At 42.7% G+C, this 23394-nt stretch overlaps 1 protein-coding gene across 1 annotated transcript; it reads right to left on the bottom strand.

Moving 5' to 3' along the window:
* Window positions 1-15085: 15085 nt before the first annotated feature.
* Cript (CXXC repeat containing interactor of PDZ3 domain) lies at window positions 15086-23246 on the bottom strand. Its single transcript, XM_041631296.1, has 5 exons — window positions 23140-23246; window positions 20811-20876; window positions 20276-20330; window positions 16603-16706; window positions 15086-15977 (listed from the first exon to the last, which is right to left on the bottom strand). Exons 1-5 carry the CDS (start codon window positions 23153-23155, stop codon window positions 15913-15915), a joined length of 306 nt encoding a protein of 101 aa, XP_041487230.1. The 5' UTR covers window positions 23156-23246; the 3' UTR covers window positions 15086-15912.
* Window positions 23247-23394: the final 148 nt, after the last annotated feature.

The following is a 23394-nucleotide window of genomic DNA, read 5'->3' as shown; positions in this document are numbered from 1 at the left end:
TTCGTAAGTTTCTGTGTATCTATGTATGTTCATGGCACACATACAGACCACAACACACATAGACATTGTTGACATGTATGTGAGGATGTGTTCATGCTTATGCACCTGTGTAGAGGTCAAAACCTTTGATACAGGGTCTCTTGCTGAACGTGGAGCTAGGCTGGTGGCCAGCAAGCCCCAGCCGTCCTCCTGTCTTTACCACCCGTGTTGGAGTTACAGGGCTGTACATGTTCATGCCTGGCTCTGTACATCGCTGCGGGGTTCTGAACTCAGGTCTTCATGTCTGCGTGGCAAGAGCTCTTACCCACTAAGTCACCTTGCTAGTCTGCCCAGTCACAGCCCTCTTATTCAGAGACAGGGTTTTGCCACAGCCCAGACTGGACTTGAACTCATGGTCCTCTTTCTTCTGTCTCCCAAATGCTGAGATGACAGCTCAGCCCACTTCTGCACTGTCAGTTGTGTTTTGGATGGTTTTCAAACGTGTGTCTTGTCATTCCAATTGTGCAGGAGGTTACTTTGGATTTAATACGAAGCTGACTGTTTTTAAACCTAAGTACGCTGTGTAGATTAGTTCATCTAATCTTCACAGCAGGTCTGGGGCAGATGCCATCCTGTATCTTTCCTGTTTAGCGGAGGGGAAGAGAAACGTCCACAAACTCTTTTAAGGTTCTTGTAGGGGATGAGGGAGTTGTAACTTCTCGTCTACAGAATGGGATGGCTAAACAGCACCTGCTTCAGAAGAGCGCCATGAGGAATGTGCGAGCTACGGAGTACAAAGCATCAGAACGGTGCCTGGCACACGCGCGCGCACTTCAACGACGTGGGGAAGCCCATGAATGGAAAGCTACATGACCAAGCTGGAGATAACCAGGTACTTCGATTCCTGATAATCCATTCCTGTGTACCATGTCTCCCCTGCCAGGTCCACTGGTCTGCTCTTCTTCTTTCCCTGAGGCTGTTGGCAAGGCTTCTCACAGATGGGGAGACTGAACTACAGAAGTCATGGTCCAGCCAGGGCCACAGTCAGAGAATTCCATAGTGACTCTTCCTGTAGTCAATGGGCCACTCTGCTGACATTAACTGATATACTGGAAATACTGTCTTGGGCATGGGAAATGCTCCTCTTGTACACAGATGAGGAAGCAGGTGCAGGGTGGCCCTGACACAGCTCTTTCTGACCTCCCCCCCCCCCCCAGGGCCTGAGACCAGCCAGTTCTGCTCAACAGGCCCCGGAGCAGGAACTGGTATGTTAACTTATTTTATTTAATAAAAGAAACCCAGAAGCTGAGTATAAACATGTCCTTACTGGGGGACAAGTACCAGCCTCGCCTGGCCTGTTTCGCAGTGATCTATGATGGACCCCAGATCTCAGTATCTGCCGTACTCTGACTTCAATAGGCACATCAAGCACACCTCGTCTGACCTGTTGCTAGGGCAACCAGTTGTCTAGTTTGTCAGAGGCCAATCGTTTGACAGCCCTGTATCACAGGAAACTCCTCAGTCCTGAACAGTGATGTTCTGGGGCTTGGTGCTCAGTACCCTATAGATTTCCAGAGAAACACTTCTTTTTTTTTTCCCAAATAGTCCCCATATCATTTTAATTTTGGGAGCAGCTTGAACACATTTTCAACCATGGGCATAGGGAACATCATGTGGCATATGTTCTGTCCTGGTGGGCAGATGCCCAGGGTTTATTCTCCATAATCATGCCAGAGTTGTGTAACCAGTCATGTAGCAAGTTCTCCTCCCGTCAGTGCACCCACAAAGCTATTATTGCACCCGAGCATTTTCGAAGGTCTACATTCCGCAGCACCATACAGAATAGAGAGATGAGTTTGGCATCAGATGGTGGTGGGGGCAGCTTGGACAGAAGACAGAGCAATGACTTCACAGGGAGAAAGATCTGCTGTGAGTCTTGTCTCTGAGGGGGTCACTTTATGACTTTGAGCAAGCTTATCTGCTAGGTGACAATACTCTGCAAAATCGGCAATGACTCACATGAAGCAGCTTGCAAGGAGAGGGTGTGATCAGCATTGATGTCTGACCCAGGAGGCCCAAGGCAAGACTTGGGCACCCCATGACTGGCAAGGGCCTGAGCTCAAGTGGGGTTTGGTATGACTGCCCAGAGAGATGCTCTTGAGTGGCTACTACCTGTCTCACATGGCCACACTCTTCTCTTCCCACTTTCAACATCACTCCCTTAGGCAAGCTTTATCATAGACTCATAGCATCCTGTGCTCTGTTTCTTTATACACGATAAATTTATTTTGGTAGTCATTTAAATTCCGTCTTCCTCTTCTAACAACAAACTTTCTAAAGGTAGAAGACATATCTATCTTGTTCATTCCTGAAGTATTCACAAATACTTGTTGAATTGAAATAAACCCATCAAATGACCATCCATAGGTATGCGGAGAAGACAGCGATCGCCTCGGAAGTGGTCGGCCACTAGATGGCGCAAATGCCCCACACGCAAACTGCAAGCAGGCTTTCTCAAACCCGAGGGATGGGTGGCAAAGGCTGTTTCCAAATCTGCTAGGAAGGGCTTCTGTTGAGTTCCTAACATCTGTCTTTACTGAGTGCCTTGCTGGGGCCCTTTACATTGCTTACTATAGTTCTTACAACCGTCACTGGGGAAAGTTGTAAGGTTCTTCCCACTTTCAAGGGAAGAAACAGATGTCCAGCAATTTGAACTAACTTAAGAGACACAGCTTGCAGCAGGAGATTAACATTGCAAACCCGAATCTGTCGGCTTCCACATCTGAGTTCTTTCTAGTGTATGCTAGTGCTTTTATTATGGTGGCCTCATAAACCAATAATGTACTTTCTTCTATTTTTAAAAAAAATCTTGCCAGGCAGTGGTGGCACACGCCTTTAATCCCAGCACTTGTAAGTTAGAGGCCAGCCTGGTATACAGAGTGAGTTCCAGGACAGCCAGGGCTACATCCTTACTGGTGACGGTTGTTTCACCACAGACCCAATGTGAAGTCTCTGCATGGCCTTTGGTTTCCAAAGTTAACTTACAAAAGAGGGGAAATCAAGTCTGAATAGACTCCGTATCTTTTAGGCCAGACATTTAGGTCCTGAGCTTGTGGATAAGCTAAGCATAGTACTTGGAGAAAGAAGAAAATAACCCTCAGTGTATCAGCCAATCATGAAGAGCTAGCTCTTCATCCAGCAAGTAAGTTTGTAGCTGGCCTGGCAGAAATGAAGAGAATCTAAAGAGATACTGAGTCTCTTGATTTATCTCATATCTCTCAATTTAGCAAACTGTTGAAACAATGGATCCCGAGGACATGGGAATTTGCCCAGGAATCTCATCGTGGAAGAAGGAAAGGGCACCTGTCAGAGGAGGAACTGTCTCCATGAGAGAAACATGATACTGATACCGGATGAGACTGATGATGAATCCCTTGTGGCAGGGACCACATCTTCTCCAGGGTTGCTTAAATGCACACACCCTTGGCCCTCCATTTAATCTTGGATCTCACTTCAGGCCCCCAAAGACAGACTTGAAAGGCTGATGGATCTCTTTGTCCCTCTTCCGAGGGTGGCCACATTACTACTAATTTTCCTTTGTTCTGCTTTCCATTTATAATTTGATTATTTTAGTTGGCTCATTGAGAACCTGACTTGGGGCATAAGGTGTTACTCCCAAATTTGATAACAGACTCACACCCAAGGTTGAACAACACAGGTGGGTTTACAACCTGGTCCGTGATGTTAACTGTGGGCAGGTGAGTCACATCTACACACTCGGCACCTCAGTGGCAGGCAGGTGAGACACATCACAAGAGAGAGCATCATGAGTTTGAAAGCCGGAAAGATTCCTGGAGCAGGTACTCCCAGATCCGAAAGGCAGAGGCGAACAGAAAACACATCAGGGAGACAGCGAATAAATTACATCCTTTTTACTCAAGGTGCAGACCAAAGACCAGAGGTGCTGGCCCTCCCTGATAGCTTGTGGCATGCTATCCCAGACCTCCTGAACAAGAGTCTGCACCTTAGCAAGCTCCGAGTGATTCGTATGTGTTTAAGACTTCCAAGGACCAAGTGTTTGTGTTTCTAAGTCTCTTTAAAATATACTAACACTTTAAACTCATCTTCCTTTTGGATTTTGTCTTGTTTTTAAAGGTGTTGTACTGTGAACTCGGCTCCTGCTGTTCTTCACATGGACCCCCATAGATACTGCTATTGGCCAAGTTGTCTGTGAGCTGGTACGTTATTAACTAGATGGGAGGCTCTTGCCCTGAAGGGTTTTTGTATACGTCTATATGAAACAATTTCAGGAAGCTAGACCTTGAAAACAATCTGAAGGATTAACTTTTTAATCACTAAAGGGACTTTCACATCCTCATTTGAACTGTGATATACTATAATCCTTTGGAGATAAATAACTTCCATATGTTACATACATCAGTACTCCTCAACTCACTGTTTAGCTCCTCCATGCCTCTCATTCAGCATTCCCAATTCACGAAAGTTGAAACCTGGAGTCCATGTCTACTGAGATGGACGGAGAGCTCTTAAGATCCAAGCACTTCCAATGGAACTGATTTAACGTCTCCGCGAGGAGACAGTGCCCCTTATGTCTACCCGGGTTCATGTGTCTATCTACCCAGGAACGTTATGTGAGCCCATTTGGATAGGCAGTGTGATCTAAATTTAAAAAGCATCAAAAGCTCTGAACAGAGAGCAACACGGTCCCTTGGCTGACAGGTCCCTGTTTGCTGTGTCTAAATAGGGGAATTTAGATGTAAGGTCCCTTCCCTGGTCTAGTATTACATGTGCCTGGTTCCCTAGGAGTAGGAGCATGGGTTGTTATTCATTAAACCCAGAATATATATTCCCAAATAGAAATGACCCACACTATCCTCACTCCCAGATATAAAAGTTGAGAATGCTGGTTACCATGGCAACTCACCTTCATGGAGTCATTTAGAAATTCAATTCTGGAAAGTGACAGTATTATGTACCAGCACCTGCAAAGTTCTATAATATTTCCTCTACTTCCCTTCTTGCCCTGGGCTATGGTGCCAAGGATTGTCATAATCTGGAGAAGCAGTCAGGGTTCCCGAGCTGCCTTTCGGGCTGCTGGCACAGAAGGTGCCGACAGGGGTGGGAGTGAAGGGAGGCCTCGTTTTGTTTTACTAATTCTGCAGCCGCCCTCCACAAACTCCAGCAAATATTGAGTGATGTTGCAAGGTGTTACGAGAAGTGAAAAGCAAGCTGCGAGTCGGCTGGCGTGAAGACTTTGCAAACACGGAAGGGTGATGTGTGGCAAGGCAGACGATTACTTCCGGGAGTCCGCAGAGCGGAACGCTAAAGAGCGCCTTCTGCCAGGCGCTGCCATCGTGCACACTGAAGTTTTATTTTTAAACACAGGACCTATTTAAAATTATTTGGCCTAGTAGGTCTCCCATTTTGGACCCTGGGCTCTTGGGAGCTCTGGAGTTACTGCAAGAAATCTGCAAGCGCCCTGTGTGTTCTCTCTGCAGAAAGGATGAAAAATGTGCTCATTTCTATGAATTAGTTTTCAAGTGTGCACGAATATTAAGATGGCCAGTATGCATAAATTAAAGTTAACTCATTTGCAATGCTACTGACTACGTCTTAGCTGTGTTTTTAAATCAACTGATCATAAAAACGGGGTAAACATCATTCTTGAGCATAAGGAAAAGAGGTGATTTGGGTGGAGTTGGCTGCTGAAGTCTTGATTCTGAGGGCAGAGGAAAGGGATGCCTTACTGTTCGAAGGGAAACTCTTCTTCAGCTACTGGCTGCATTTTCATGGCCTAAGCGGAGTTTATTTACCACCATCTTCTAGAACGTTAGCACCTCTTAGGGGCCCTTAGTTGGCCAATTGGGCACTTTTTTTCTCCATGGAAATGTCATATCCGAATATAAGCTGTGACCGATGGGTGGAATTCTTAGTACACATGCTCTTATGACAAACATAACTGAGGTACTAGGAGTTAGACAGATACCCCGAGAGACAGACAGATGGGGAGAAGGGCCATGACTAGGTAATAAAGAGTGTGAACTTCCAAGATGGCTAGCTTCTTCCTCATGATGCAAGACACATTTGACTGCTTAAAACAAAGGACTCCTGGGGCTGGAGAGATGACTCAGCAGTTAAGAGCACTGACTGCTCTTCCAGAGGACCCTGATTCAATTCCCACTGCCACATGGTGGCTCAAACTGTCTGTAACTCCAGTTTCAGGGAACCTGATACTCTCACACAGACATACACACCAATACACATAAAATAAAAAGAAATAAATAAAAACAAACAATCAAAGGACTCCTGCTTAAAATCAGGCCTCCTGCTGATAGATTGGCTCAGTAAGTTCAAGGCCTGATAAGAACATGTTCCGCAACAGTTGTGGGCCAATCAGCCATAATGTCTTTCTTCAAACTGACCAACCCTGAACTGGGGGACCCCTCAAAACCCCACCAAGCCCTCAAGGAAAAGTTTGGCTTAGGCTTCCTGAGACCCTCCCACACCCTGCTTTGTAGAGGGTCTTTTTTCTGTGTGTGCCTACTGGGTATGTGTGCTTCTTACCCCTAATAAAAGCTGATTCTGTCTGTTGCAGTTTGCTTGTTCCATAATTTTCCTGGTGCTACCTTTCATACTTGAGATTTTTCCTGTCTCTTAATTTTTCAATTGGCAGAGGCAATGAGCTGAATCAAAACCCATAGACAGGGTTAATCCCAAAGATGCAAGGAGAAAGACCACCAACCCAAATCATTATGACCAAATTGATTAAAGCAAACATTTTTTATTTGTGTACATGGGCTGCCTCCCCCTAAGGCAAGATGTGAGGAAGACAAGGTTTTTATAGTTCAGGAGTACGGGTTTTCCAAATGGAGGATCTGGTAGGCAAGTAGGCGGGGCTACAGGAGCAGACCATAACAAGGTAGTCAAGACAACAGGTGGTTTTAATCGCCTTTGGAAACAAAGACATGGGTGTAAGAGGTCATAACAAGGTGTTGTAACAACTTTTTGAAATAAAGGCATAGTTCCTGTTTTCTTGGAATAGGCAGTACAGAACTATTTGTAGTTAAGGTTACAGGTGGGACATAGCCCAACCCTTGAGAAACAGAGGTTAATTTCTAAAAGGAATGGGTCTAGTTTGTCTTTACTATAAGATGGCTTTCAAGCCTAAGATGGAGGTAGTGTGGTCCATCAACAGTAACTTAACTATTTAGTTCCAGACCTCCTTAAATTCTCATTGTCAAAGATGGAACTTCAGTGAATTGATGACTTTCAACCTTATTTTACCCTGGAGCCTTGTCTAGAGAAAAGGAGGGGTCAGGAGATGCCAGGAGTTCACTGAGAGGGGGCAAAGGGCTTGAGGAATCTGACCTTCAAGTATATCCTTCCATGCCTTTATTGTATTCTTCACTGTTTGTGTGATCCCTGCATTTCTCTCGAATTTTCTTGGGCCCCAGGAGACATGCTTAAGTTTCAATGGGGCATGAAAATTGCATAGCTGCAAACAACAAAAAAGACGGTGTGCCATGCGGCAGACAGTGCTTCTGTTGGCGTCCATGTATGGGAATGCTAAAAGAAAGATTTCTGCAGATATTTCTGTTGGATATTGTGTTGGTTAAATTTTTGTAAAATTTGACACCAACTAGAGTCACCTGGGAAGAGGGGAGCTCCAGGAATTGCCTCAGTGAGATTGGCCTGTGGCCATGTCTGGGGGCATCTTCTTGAATTGTGATTGATGTGGGAGGGCCCAGCCTGCTGCAGGTGGTGCCACCTGTGGGCTAGCGGGCCTGGGCTTTATAGGAAAGCAAGCAGAGCAAGTCATGGGAGTAAGCCCGTAAGCAGTGTTCCTTCGTGGTTTCTCCCAGTGAGCAGTCAGTCTTGGTCAGTGTTAAATCACAGCAACAGAGACACACACCATTTCTTTGCTGAGGTCCTGCCACTTTCTCGGGGGCTCTACTAAGGTCACAAGAACATGTACTCCAAGTCCTACAGGAACAGCCGAGACTGCTCATCTTCCTAGGTGGGCCTGGGTCATAGAGCACAGCTCCCTACCATAAATCTATTTTCCCAGAGGTCTTGTCCTCATCTTTTCTTCCAAGTATTGTGTCTGTGCCATGGTTTGTTTTCCCCCATCCCAAGGGAGCTTCTAAAAAAATGCCAGGACGACTTTTGTTATTGTTGTTTCTCTGTTTCTTGCTGTTATGTGTCTACTCTAGGCTCAGGGCATAAAATCTTGACATTTTCTATAAAGGGGACTGGACATCCAGAACTCAGTGCTTGGAACACACTCAGGGCTTTGGAACACAGCATTAAAATACGATTATTTTTCTCAGGATTGGTGGATGATGGAAGCTGTTGTCTATGACAGCCCCTCAGCCTAAGTCTTGGCAGGAAATGGGAAAGAAAAAGCAGCTACTCACTGCCATGGCCAGCCCCTTGAGACATTCTCTCTATTCAAACGCTCTCTCTTTGGAAAGTCCCTAACCCTCAGCCTCTTGGAAACACAGCTGCCTCTGATTTAGTAATTTCTACTTTTACCAGAACAAGAATAATTCATTAATAGTTTATTGATTTATTATATAATTGTAAATTAATAGTTTAATGATTTATTAATAGTAAACCATTATTTTATTCAAAGCCTTTTTAAAACCCATCGACTTCCTGTGGTGAGCTATGAAGTAGGAACAATGTCCTACCTTCACATCGGTGACTTCATCTAAGGGGTCTGATGAACAAAAAATACATCATATTTGGATGTATGAGTCTTTTTTTTTTAACGGTCCAGAAAATATATTTAATAAAATTATAGAAGAAAACTTTCTCAACCTAAAGAAAGATATTCCTTTTTTTAAATTTTTTTTTTATTGAGAAAAGGAAAAAAAAAAGTTTCCGCCTCCTCCCAGCCTCCCATTTCCCTCCCCCTCCTCTCACCCTTCTCCCCCTCCCCCCACTCCTCTCCCCCTCCCTCTCCAGTCCAAAGAGCAGTCAGGGTTCCCTGCCCTGTGGAAAGTCCAAGATCCTCCCCGCTCCGTCCATGTCTAGGAAGGTGAACATCCAAACTGGCTAGGCTCCCACAAAGCCAGAACATGAAGTAGGATCAAAACCCCGTGCCATTGTCCTTGGCTTCTCATTGGCCCTCATTGTCCGCCATGTTCAGAGAGTCCGGTTTTATCCCATGCTTTTTCAGTCATAGTCCAGCTGGCCTTGGTGAGCTTCCAATAGATCAGCCCCACTGTCTCAGTGGGTGGGTGCACCCCTCGTGGTCCTGACTTCCTTGCTCATCTTCTCCCTCCTTCTGCTCCTCATTGGGACCGTGGGACCTCAGTCCAGTGCTCCAGTGTGGGTCTCTATCTCTATCTCCATCCATCACCAAGTGAAGGTTCTATGGTGATATGCAAGATATTCATCAGTATTGCTATAGGATAGGGTCATTTCAGGTTCCCTATCCTCAGCTGCCCAAGGAACTAACTGGGGACATCGCCTTGGGCTCCTGGGAGCCCCTCTAGGTTCAAGTCTCTTGCCAACCCTAAGGTGGCTCCCTTAACTAAGAATTGTGCTTCCGTGCTCCCCTATCCAGCCTTCCTTTATCCCAATCCTCCTGTTTCCCCAAGTTTCCCCCATCCTCCCCTTCTCACTTTTCTCTCCCTATCTCCCCTTACCCCCATCCCACCCCACCCCCAAGATCCCACTTTTCTCCCCGGCAATTTTGTCTACTTCCCATAGCCAAGAGGATAACTATATGTTTTTCCTTGGGTTCACCTTCTTATTTAGCTTCTTTAGGTTCACCAATTGTATGAGTCTTATAGTTCAGTCGGGGAATGAAAGAGCGCATGTAAATGCCCGTGGAGTGACCTCAGTATGATGGGGAAGTGCAGGCTGTAGGTCACAGAGCAACAGGATACCTAGCAAGGCCTTGGAGTGACAAAGAAGGCTTGCTGGGTAGGCTAAGAAGAGGACCAAGGCTCTGGGTGCATGGCTAGCTCTAACAGCACTGCTGTAGGCAGACTGCCCTGTATGTAGGAAGGGAGCAAAGAGCAGCTGGCATAGCTCTGACTCAGACCCAAGTCCCTAGGAGCAGTGATGGGCTCTATGTTTCAAAGCTGGTGGTCTTGAACACACTTTTTCTTCCACTCAAAAGATTGAACTGCGCATGCCTAGGCAAGAGGCTTCCACTCCCGTTCATCCACATGCGCTGAGAGAATCAAGAGCCCATGGAGGATCTCTTCTCCCTTGCCACTTGGGGAGGAGGGAGCAATGCTTTACAGGGGCTATGTTCCAGGATGTGGGAGGCGTTAAAAGCTGGATCAGACCTTTTGCAAGCAATGCATTTCTGTGATTAAGCCTTTGGGTAAAGCTTACTTGTTTCAAACGGGATGCTTTAGCTGAGTGTGTTCATCTGGGTGTGGGGTAAATGCCTTAAAGCACAGGTTTGCTGCGAATAATTTGCAGAGGAGTTAAAATTCATTTTATAAAATAAGGATTGCCCGAGTTGTAGGAGGCTTTCTGGCCCATTGAATCATGGGAAAGAATTATGTTTCTGCAGCTGTGAAAAAGCAAAACTAACATCCTATCTGGGGAACCCCAGCCGCATCACCCAAAGGCCGATTTCATGTCATGGAAGTGAATCAGAGGGCTGAATTTGGAGAAAGTTCATAAATTCTAGCTTACACAGGAAATAATTACACACTATTATTATTGAGTGAATGTAGCAAGAAATTATGATCCTTGAGTAAATAACCAGAAAGATCTAAGTCCATTTGTGTTAAGTGCAAACGGTCCTGTGGATCAAATTACTGATCATTACGCTCATGGATGTACAATAAGATGTGCTTCAACTTAGGACAGTAGACAATCTTCAGAGATGTCTAAGCGGCTTCTGGCCCTGACATTAATCCGGAGGTCACTGGGGAATTAAAAAACAGTCTGGGAAAATGTTGAATCATTGCTGGGCAGCCATTAACCTTACATAGCTTCTCAGTTTCCCAAAGATACTGAGCATTTCTATGACAAGGGTCAGGACAGCAGACTCACTTTAAGGAACAAGCAGTAACTACTGTAGGCTTTGCAATTCTGTCGTCTCACAAAAAAGAAGTCACTGAATGTCCTAACAACTATGTCCACAATAGCGAGTGCCCGTGACTATGTTCCAGTATGACTTTATCTGTCAAAATAGTTAACTTGCCCCTGGGCTGTGGTTTCTTTATGCCTGACTCTGAATGGTTGCCATCAATGCAGAAAGATTTTAAATTCTTTGAGAAAAATTAGGAGCTCTCTGGGGATCCACAGCAGACTTCGGTGAAACAGTATTTTAAGGGCATATTCGTCACTAGCCAATGGACAGTGTCCTTTAATATTTATAAATCCTGCATGAAGAAGTCTGCTTTTGTAAGAGGCCAGATGCCTCATCAGGAAGCAGGTTTGGGGCTGGGATCAGGGAGAAGTTCTAATCTGAGGTGTAAAACGCTTAGATTAAAGGAATAACTATATTAAGCATATTCTCTTACACAATTCCTTTCTCTTATATATATTCTCTTTACACATTCAACTTCAACCAGTTTAATCTCTCATATCCCCCGTTAACATCTTTCCCCTCATTTCCTGCTGTTAGCCTTTGGTTTTGTCCCCACCATTTCTCCTATTGACATTTTGGGTCAAAATTTAATTATTAGGTTGGTTTCTGGCCTAACGTTTGTGAGGGCACTCTCCAGTACCACAAACTAGATGGACAGCTAGACAGATAACAAGACAGACAAGCAGGGATGAGAGTATAATGTCCAGTGAACACGAGGAAGATGTTGAAACTATAAAAATACAGGAAACTAAAATTTCTGGCAAAGTCAATAAAATAAAAGATATCTAATTTTGATCCTCAACTTTCCCCCTCTAAGACTACATTACTATATTTGGAGGGGGAAGGGCATGAGAGGACACCCCATCCATACCTAAGAGTGAGTGAGGAAGAGACAGAGTTAAAACAGTGTGGGGGTAAAAAGTTAAAAGATGCATGGCAGAGCTCGAGAAAGGATTCCAGAAATCCTTCATAGCCATCGTTCTGTCGGCCAGACAGTAAGGTGTGCACGCGTGTAGCGTGCAAGCCCATTAGGGCAGGGAAAGTCAAGAATGGTTGGGAGTTGAAGAGTCCCCAGCTTTGGCACAGGGTGTGTAACTCCAAAATTCCAGCATTCAGAGAACCAGATGTGGTGGTTGGTGCCTACAATCCCAGTGTTCGGGAGGCTGAAGCAGGATGATAGATAGGAAGCTTGGGACAGCCTGGGCAACATAGACCCTGTTTCACATTATTTCTTACATTGTAAAGCTGGGTCTCTGCCTGAGGCACCTTCTGATTGGTTTAATGAAGAACTAGATGACCAATAGCTAGGCAGGAGAGAATAGGTGGGACTTCTGGGCACAGAGAGATAAACAGGGAGGATTCTATGCACTGTGACTTCTCCAGCAGCCTCTCCAGTTGGATGTGCTGTACTAAGTAACTGAGCCATGCGGCAGAATGTAGTTTAAAAATATGGGTTAACTAAGTTACAAGAGCTGGTTTGGAAAAAGCCCAAGCTAAGGTCAAGCTTTCATAATTAAGTCTCTGTGTTGTTATTGGGGAGCTGGCCATCCCACAGAAGGAAGTCTGACTACAATTAGAGAAAGCTTTTTACAGGACCCTGTCCAAACACCTAGCATATAGAGTGGAGGAGCCCTCACTGACAATAAGGCTTCAGAAGTAATCCTGAAAGGCCCACGCCCCCGCAGGAGCTAAACTACCCTTTGAGAGGGCTCCTCTACATCAATCCCAACAGAGCTAAAGGTATGTCAAGGAGCAAGCTCAACCATACATAGTTCCTCACAGTAACAAAGTCTAGCAAATCCCTTTCAAGAAATGCACTTTAACATTCCTGAGATTTGTTGTGGGCCTTTTGTTACCTTAGAAGCAAAGGAATTTCTAATTTTATAGCAATTTTCATTGTGATTAAATTGTTAAAAATATATTATTTATATAACTGTGTGTCTATGTGTGGGGTGTGCTCACCTGTTTGTACAAGCAGAGGTCAGAAGAGGGCATTGGTACACTACTTCACTATTTTTCCTGTTCCTCTGAGGCAGGGTTTCTTCTTGAACCTGGGGCTTAAGTTTCTGCTAGGTTGGAGGTGCTACCGTGACCCTCCTGTTTGCTTTTTTTGGTCCTGGGATTATAGGCATCTGTAGGGGACCCTAGTTTGTTTCATGGGTGCTGGATCTGAACTCTGGGCCTTACAATTGTGGAGCAATTGTTAATAACTGCTGGGTCATCTCTCCAGGCCCCAACCACTGCACTTTATCAAGTGGGTTTTCTACACTTTGAGATGCTCATGTAGCTTTAATTTTCTAGTGTATGTACCTTTAATAGGTTTTAAAAAAATGTCAGTCACCCTTGAATTTCTAGAATAAGCCTAAACTGGTCACAAAACATTGTCCTGTGTTGCTGGATTAGTTTTCTAATATTTCTGTCTTTGGTCTGAACATTAGCTTTAATAACATTTTAAGTATATTTTTCAGAATTAGAGATTTATTTAGTTGTGTGTGTGTCTACGTTTGTATGGAGGCTGTGAAGGCCAAGGTGAGGCTGTGGGTCACCATGTCCATGCTGGGAACCGGAACCAACTCCTGGGAGAGAGCAGTGTGCACTCTTGACCACTATTCCCCCACCCCCTTTTAAATATAGTCTCATGTAGTCTCGGGTGGCCTTCCACATAGCCAAGGGAAACCTTCCAGCCTCTAATCCTCCTGTCTCTATTCTGCAAGTGCTGAAGCAGCACACTTAGTATATATGGCACTAGTAATCAAACCCAGGGCTTCATGCACCCAGGCAACCGCCCTGTAGGCTGTTCTTATTTTCCAGATTTTAAATATTTCACGATAAACTTCTCTGGCTTATTCACAATATTACTGGGAACTTAAGTTCACATATTTGGTCTTTGGATTGCTTTAACTACAAATATTTTAGCACGATGTCAAATTAAAAACCAAGCGGAGCATCGTTGCCATCTGGTGGAAATGCCTGTTACCACATTGTAAAACGGTCCACTGTGATGCCAGTCTTTCTGCTCAGGAAATCAGCCCTGCCAGTTTCTCACTGGACCTCTCCAATTTGTATCTTTATTTTCATCCACCCACCACTACCTTAGTTCAGCTTCTCATGTAATTATTTGGCTAAAATCATTGTTCTGAAACAGGCCCAGATTCTACTTTCTGTGCGAACAGTTTAAAACGATCAATCTGCCTAGAGATAAGAATACAGCAGGAGTCCAACGAGTACCGGTTAAATTTTAAAAGCACTCCACTCCCTAACAGTACCTGGAGGGAAGCAGAAGCACACACTTGCACGAACAGACTGATAAATGACACACATGCTGGTTGTCTTGCGGGCTTGCCAGAGAGAGTAACACTTACACCAGTGACACTTGGCAGAATAACCACAGGGCTTGGGGTGGGAGAACAAAAGTAAAACAGATCTGAGAGCAAAACATCCCTGCGGGAGAGTATTTCCATAGATGTGCCCGCCTGGGTCCTGCTATGATTTCTGTTAAGGTTTTGGTTTAAAAATGCCCGTGCTCAGAGAGGCCAGCGTGCTCTACAGGACAGCCAAGGCTACGTAGAGTGACACTGTCTGAAAACAACAACAACAACAACACCCAAACCCTAGAACTCCAAAACTGATTACAATACAGAAGGATAGTTTTTGTCCTGATAGATAGTATTTGTATTTTACATTATTCAGTAATCTTTCTGATTACAGAATAATAAATAACAAAGCATCCTAGAAAAACACTAAAAAATCTTGTAGATAAAATGAACTTTTTCTTCACAGTAATTTTAGAACAATAAGCAATGCCTACTTTTTCATTATTTATAGTGGTTCCCACATTACATAGTGGTATGTATGTTAAGATTCCACAACTCAAAACAGAATATCCTTTTGGTCTCCTGGTAGGCTGAAGGTTTTAAAGATAGAAGGCCTAATTCTAAGAAAGCAACAGAAGAAAAACCTTCATTTGGAACCTCAGATCCTGGCAGTCTAGGGTAGTATCATTAATACACACACAGAGCCAAGCTGTTTGTTTTATTGGTTTCTTGGGTGGGGGTGGCAAAGAGGTTAAGAAAGGGTTTGTTTCCTGCTTCAAAGAACACTCCCAAGCAGAAACCTTCATTCTCATATGAACGACACTGCCTCCACGCCCCAGCTTTCATGACAACCTGAACTTAAGATGATGCTGACAGGGTGCATCTCTCTGAAGTACAGGGCACTCGGCAGGAGAAATGGGCACTCCGTGGGCTCCTGTTCACAGCTAAAAGGAACTGGCACTTTAGCTTCAACAACAAATTTAAAATAAAAAAAAAAATGTAACTTGTTTGACTTGTGGCAGGACTGGTTACTAAGGAACCATTTAGCAATAATGGCCTTGAATATTTGTAGCTAATGAAAATTCATTTAACCAAGGACTGCTGATTCTAAGAACTGTGACATCTGTGAGGAAGGGAGGAAAACTAAGTCTGAATGTCAAATTCAGAGCAAAGCATCAGTAATTTCACGTTTGCAGCATCTATAAATAAAATACACGGGCCATATAAGAGTTATATGAATAATGTTAAATTGAAAGTGCATACAGAACTCAGGAATATGTTTTCTCATAAATTTTGTCACTTATTCTGGTTCAGTAAAATGCTCACAAGGAAAATAACCACTTAAGGCAGAAGACTGGTTATATCATTGCTGTTCGGAGTTTCATGAGAACAAATGAATCAACTTCCTGCTTTAGATTGAATCATTCATCTTGAACCAGGTTATTCTGCAAGATGGAACATCTGTGTTACAACTTGAAAAGTCAAAGCAGAAAGTACAACCATAGAAAGCCAGAGAGTTCAGCAGAACATCTAGACGGAAGTCTGTTTGTAGTTTTTGGTATCCAAGACCTTTTTGCCACACATTGCACAGATGCCTGAAAAAAAAAAAAAAAAAAAAGAAAACAAGTGAGCAACCAAATCGTACCAACTTCTGGTTTACTTATGGTACTCTAAAGCTGAAGACCACTTGTGGGCGTGGAGAAAGGGCTCCATGGCTAAGAGCACTGACTCTGCAATTGTGCCAACTAGAGTTTGGAGCTCAGCATTCACATAGCCTCACAAATGCCCGTAATTCCAGACCCAAGTGGGGTGGAGACAGGAAGACCCCTGGGGTTTGCTGGCTTCCAGCCCAACTGAGGAAACAGAAGCCCCAGGTCCAGAGAGAGATCCCTCCACGAAAAGGAGGAAGTAGAGAGTGCAGAAAAAGAAGACACGTGATGCTCTCTTTGGGTTTCTGTGTGCATGCCTGGTGTGTCTCACATGCGTGTACGTGCACAAACACAGGTACAGAAACACACATATAAGCTTAAGTAGAACCTTTAAGAATTTCAAAGCATCATAAAAGAAAAAAAGAAACATCCTTTAACTACAAATATATTTTAAACTCAATTTTGTCTTAGAAAAGAGAGTATTTGACTAAATACTTCTTTCCGTTATCCAAGTTAACTGCAAATCAAGTATATTTGATGTAAATAGAAAAATTAAGTTAAAGAAACTTACCTTTTTTGTAGGCACAGCCTTGGCAGTAATGAGAACCTGGCTGGTGTACAGAACTTTTACAGATTCTGCAAGTGGAGAACTTATTCTTTCCATACGGATCAAACCTACAAAGTTTAAAAAAAAAAAAAAGACATCCATTTGCACGACAATAGAAACTCTTCACCACATTTTCTCCCATCAACTTCCATGACTGGCGGACAGACCTCCTCTGGTTCATTACTGTGTAATATGTATGCATTCCGCTGCCCTTCCATGTAAGCTCATGAAAAGCCAGCTGTATTTATTTTCAGACCTGTTCCTATCACTTCTGTATGTTATTCTATCTGGGTGACAAATATGAAAACTGATGAAATGTGTGTATAAGCAATGGTTGATTCTACAAAAAAAAAAATCTAAGAACCCGCTTTAGGACAACTAAATATAAACTGTTAACTAACATTGAATTGGGTATGGGTAAGCCAACCATTAAAAATATTAAAAATATTTTGTGTGTGTATGTGTCTGTGTGTGTATGATGCCACATTTGTGTATGTAGTTGTAGAGGTCAGAGGGTTTGGGTCCTTCAGAGATTGACTTACAGGTGGTTTTGAGCTGCGTAATGTAATGTAGGTGCTGAGAACCAAACTCAGGTCATCAGTTCCAGTCCCTTCTTTGCCTTTTTTTTTTTTCTGTAAACCCAGGCTGGATGACCCTGCACTCATGATTCTTTTTTTTAAAGATAGATAGATTTATTTATTTATTTGTTTATTTATTTGTTTGTTTATTTATTTATTATGTGTACAGTATTCTCAGTTTTCTGTCTGCATGTATGCCTGCAGGCCAGAAGAGGGCACCAGATCTCATTACAGATGGTTGTGAGCCACCATGTGGTTGCTGGGAATTGAACTCCTTTGGAAGAGCAGGCAGTGCTCTTAACCACTGAGCCATCTCTCCAGTCCTACTCCTGATTCTTTTGTCAGCAGCACCCAAGCACTGGCATCACATGCATGTGCCATCACACAGGCTTCAACTCTGTTCCACTGAGGTACAGAATATATATTCTGGTGACGGTTTATATGAGGAAAATGATATAAAACTCTCATACAGGCTTTATCTCAGGACCCAGTGATAGATGAATACACCCACAGTTTATGTTTAAGATAAAATGTGGTATGTACCTCTCCTAATGACTACTTACTTTCAACAAGCATTTTTAACTGACTGTTCTAATACCTTTGAATAAAGGGTTTTCTACTATAAAAACATGGTATCCTATCGGAACCCTAGGGCAAATAGCTTTAGAAGAGATAGTTCTCCCCAAACTGGCAATAATGTTCTAATTTAAAACATTTGCCTAGCTCTAAAATGACTATTTATATTTTTTTCTGTGTAGCATCATAGTCCTGGTGTCCTGTCTGGGGTACAATCTAGGAGCTTCTTTTTGAATTTTTTTGCCTTCATTTCTTTATTTTTATTTTATGTGTATGGGCATCTTGCCTGCATATGTCTGGACACCTGAATGCTGTGCCAGAAGAGCACTGATCTCCTACTGGAGTTGTAGGCAGCCGTGAGCCCCACATAGGTGCTGGGAATTGAACCCAGGTCCTCTGAAAGAGCAGTGTTCAGTCAGTGTTCTTAACCACTGACCCCTCTCTCCAGCCCCATTATTTTCTATATTAACAGATACCCTTTGCTTGCTAGTTTTTATTTTTTAAGACAGACTCTAGTTATATTACCCAGACTGTCAGGGAATTTACTATCTTCCTGTCGGCTTTCCACAGGCTGGGATTACCAGCGTGCATCACCACAGCCAGGCAACAGGTCACTATTAAAGGCTAACCTTCCTAAACTCAAGACAATCACTTTACTCCCACAGGAGTAAGGATGCTTGGAGTCCTTTTCTCAAACCATATTGTTATATCTTAAGACGACATTTAAATCTCCGAATTCTTATGATGAACTCGTAGTTTTTAAAGATGCTATTATTTTTTGATATTCTGTCTGTGTGTGTGTTTGCGTGCGGCTGGTGAATGTGCTGCAGAGGCCGGAAGATGGCAGCGGATGCCCTGGAATTGGAATCAGAGGTGGTTGTGGGTCTTTTGATGTCCAAACTGAACTCAGGTCCTCTGGAAAAGCAGTGCTCTTAACAACTGAGCCATTTCTCCAGCCTCCTAGTTTCTTGCTTCTTATAAGGGCACTGGAAATTCAATGTAATGTAGGTAGGATACTTTCTAAAATAAGCTAGCTAGAGCCATCAAAAGTAACAGCCACACTTCAGAAATAGTAATTTATAAGCCTGGAGGAATCAAAGGTATATAAAATTACACAATTCATATAAATAACTAGTAAAACCTGAATGGTCAGGAAACACAAGTCAACCAACAATACACATATGATGCTCTGCTGAACATTAGGTCCATTATGCTGGTTTTTTTTTTTAATCGTTTCTAATAAGCACCTACTATGTCACAGTCAGTTTATAAAGTAAAAGCTTTATTATTATTTCTTTAAATCATTGGGATGATGCCACACAATGGCTACTTATTCATTTACCAAATATCTACTGAGTACTTACTGTTCTAAATACCAAAGATGAACATTAAAAATTTTCTGCCCTCACCGAACAAATATAGGAGTGGACATGGAGAAAAACAGTCCAGTAAAACAAGTTTTTCAGATAAGCAGTGAGTGTGACAAAGAGAGCCCAGCTGGAAGCTGTAGTGGAGAGGAGATAAAATACTGGCTACGGACCCTGCACCAAGGAGCTCACATCTCAGTCAAGTAACAAGTCAGGAGGAACCTCCGAGCAGCAAACATAACCTGCTTCAGGTGACAGTGGGATTGGCAAATCTCATGAGGCTACATGACTAACGAGGAGGAGTGTGGTATACTGGGAAGTCAGAAGAAAAAGATGTCATATCATGGAGGACCTTCTAAGCATGGTAGAGAACTTAGATTCTATTCTACAGGAAACCAATGGAAGGCCTTAAGCAAAGGAATGAATGACCTTCTAGATGATCATTCTGGCTAAGAATGTCTCAGTGTGGTAAAAGGAAGCAAAGAAATGGGATAGCAGTATTCATGCAAAAATTTAACTGAATATGATGAAGTACAGTGTCAAAATCTTGTTTTGAAGATGGGAGACATTTTGTTCTCATTCTCAGATGAAAAGGTAGAGCTCAGAAAGGGTAAGAAACTCCAGGTCATATGACTACAGAGAGACAGACTCTCAAAGTAGTGCTTTGGCAATGACCCACATTTTCTTTGTACCTGTAACATCTCTCTATTTTTATAGTATAGACTGAATACAGAAAAACATTGGGTTCCCACCACCCTTGAAAATATCCTTTGCTGTATATGCTTTTTGTTTGTTAGCTTGTTTTTTTGGAAACAGGGTTCAAACTCAGGTCCAACTCAAAAGCTTATGACTTTACCTCATTTCTTTGGTACCTTTGATTTGTAGGCAAATTAACAAGTAGATGAAATAAAAATCATGTTTTCTAGTAAAATAATAGAAAGTAGCACTAACATCTTCATATATTGTATAGGGTGAAGGAACAACTTAGAACAAACAGTATGTTTGCATGCCAACACTGCCTAACTCGGCCACAAGGGGATCCCGCTTAAGTTCATTCCAGTAGGCTTGCTATTTCAAAAGTCACTTTATGACTGCCCTGGGTATGTTCTCACCTACCTTGCTTTTTTTGAAGTCAAAGCTTTGTTTTCATTCAGCTTCCTTCCTCCACTTTCTATATATTAAAAAAAAAAAAAGTGCATACATATAAATTTACTTCTGTGCATTTAACATATGTTAAATAACATACATTTTACACTTCTTAACTATATTAGGAATCCATACATGTAACTCAGACGATGAAACAAAAGATATAAAATCACAAGGGGAAATCCAGTACTCTCTAGTGGTTTAAAGATGACATAAACTTTTCACTTTGCTAATAGTGAAACACTAAAGCAGTGTCCATAGTATCTGATCCAGTTCTTATTTCCTTTTTTATAAATTTATTTTTATTTTATGTGCATTGGTGTTTTGCTTGCAAGTATGTCTGTGTGAGGGTGTCAGATCCCCTGGAACTGGAGTCACACATAGTTGTGAGATGCCATGTGGGTGCTGGGAATTGAACCTGGGTCCTCTGGAAGAGCAGTCAGTGCTCTTAACTGCTGAGCCATCTCTCCAGCCCCAATTCCTATTTTCTAATAGGAAACAATACCTGTGGTGTTCCGTGCACCATCTTTCCATGTATCTGGAGTGATAACTCTGCCGAGTTTCTTTTCACCTGTTATAGCAAGATAGCAAAAGGAAAGTAGAATTAGTATCTAATAAATACACCATGTGGAAATAAAATAAGCCCATTTCTTTTCTAATTTTAAAATAATAAATATACTATATCATTCCTGAGGTTCAAAATGACATTATGTCAGATTATAGTAGGAGCCTGCTAATGTTGGAGTAGAAACCAGTGAATGAAGACTTAAGGTAGTAACTGTGGGCAATGGATAACTGATTCTAAAGAAGGTTTACTGGACAATAAGATGCTTTTGCTGTTTATATTTTAAACAATTCTGACAAACTTCAACATTTCCTAATTACCCAGTATGTACAAAACAAGGTACTGATGAAAATAAAGCCTTGAATCTAGATTTCAGGGGGCTTATACCAAGTTCACTAGTTTCTTAAGAGCTTGTAGGTAGATCATAGGAAATAAATGAACCAGGTGGATTGGTACACAAGCCTAACATGTCTATTTCTATTTTTTCTTGTTAAGAATCTATAGCGTTTATCAGATTTTCAAAGTGATCCGAGACTTTAAAACAAGTGAAGAACCCTTCAGTAAAAATATAAGTTGGAAAATAAAGTATGACAGTTGTGAGCTAATTGAAACAGTTGACATATCTGGCAATAAAAATATAAAGAAGATGAAGTCAAACTTCATAGATAAAGGACACATCCTGAGGAAAGGCGTGGGAAGTTCAGGGTCTGCAACAGCACCAAGTGTGACGGCGTAAATGCTGGTGAAAATGAGGCTGGAAAGATAAGCCAGGGCCTCATCTGCAGAGGGTCTTAGACACCCAAAATAGCCAGAGTTCCTGCCTACTGTTTAAGTAGGGAAAAGGTGAGGGTGGAGAAGTGAATTTGACATGGATACATCAATGGAATGGATGTGCTAGCTGAGGCCAAACACTTCCCAAAGATTTATGGAGCCAGAGAAATAAAGTAGATCAAAAAAAAAAAAACCCATCAAAAACAACAACAACAAAACAATACAAAACAAAAAACTACCTGGAATTTAGTAACTGAAAGGTCAAAGCTTAAAAGTTCTTTTAGTAGCACAGAAAGCCAGTTTGTACTATAAAGCTGTCAGAAGTAACTCTAAAAATCTGGAGACAACTTTTGGCCTAATTTATGACACGAGGAATGACAGAACTATTGTGGTTGCCTGACAGTATGGCTTTTGTATGAGCATACTTTTACTTGCAGGGCGAATGTGATGAGCAGACAAACTAGGAGGTTAAAAATAATAAAACACCAGATATTTTTTTCAGAAGAGCAGAGAAGTAAATAGTGGGAGGAGGAAACGACCTTTTGAGGCACATAATAAAGCCCAAAGTATGTGCATTTTATGTTAATACCACAACGGATCTTGGATTCTCAAAATTTTTATATTTCTTGGAGATATTAACTCACAATTTCCTTCTATCCTCAATGCCTGGTGGGACAAAGCACTTAACAGCATAAGAAGAATCACAAATAGCCGGGCAGAGAGCGCGCATGCTTTTAATCCCACTCAGGAGGCAGACACAGGTGGATCTCTGTGAGTTCGAAGCCAGCCTGGTCTACAGAGCTAGTTCCAGGACAGGCTCCAAAGCTACAAAGAAACCCGATCTTGAAAACCAAAAACAAAACCAACAACAAAGTTTTCAACAGATTTCAAGGGTTTCATTAGAACTAAAAGGGTGAAAAAGATCCTTTCTGGAAGCCAGAATATGAAATACACATATTTCTTTGGCGATTTTTGAGACTTTCTTCTTCTCCTGACCCAATGCTGTGGGTGTGGACCGGATGGCACAAAATACGCAGTTAAACTTAACCTGTATTAAATGTTGCACTTTTAGACTCAAATACTATAGGGACATACTACTAGTACTAGAAGCGATTTCTTGTTTATAATCTTAAAATGTAACTGAAAGCCTGGAATTTATACTTGCTACACCTGGCAAACTCTCGATGCTACCGAAAGACTTTGAAGATCCCTTTGAAGCCTCTTGGAACAGTCAAGAAGTTGTAATTGAAGAGATCCAGGAAGAAGGGCGGGATGGGAGCAACAGAAACAAGCAGAGATGCAGAACTGAGACCACTCTGAACACAAAGCATAGAACTATGCAGTCCCAGGGACAGGCAAGAATGACAGGGGGGCATGAAGGAAGACAAAGGTCAAAACCACAGCCCCGCAGGAAAAAAAAAACAAAGGTCAGGACCCCGAGAGAATTTCTTCAGGTCCCTCCGGCCTCCTCCTCCCACAGAAGCAGCCCTTAACTTACATTTTTCGCACACCATCCTTCCACGAACGGTCCCCTCAACCACCAAGGCAGGAGCAGCGGCCAAAAGACATCAACAACACAGCCGGGGAAGACTTCCCCTTCCGGCTACGTCAGCCCGCTTCCGCTCTCAGCATCCAGCTCTAGCCTATCCCGCACCCGGAAAGCCGCGGGAGGGTCAAACGAGAGCCGATGGGCGGGGCTTCTTTCATTGTCCCACCCCTCTTCACCAACGATTGGCTGTAGACTTGGGAATCC

This window comes from Microtus oregoni, unplaced genomic scaffold (assembly GCF_018167655.1).
Source record: "Microtus oregoni isolate MIOR12 unplaced genomic scaffold, Mior012 000036F_ref0000092, whole genome shotgun sequence".
Classification (NCBI taxonomy): Eukaryota; Metazoa; Chordata; class Mammalia; order Rodentia; family Cricetidae; genus Microtus; species Microtus oregoni.
Note: the sequence above shows the minus strand (reverse complement) of the source record. Positions and strands in the feature narration are given on the sequence as shown.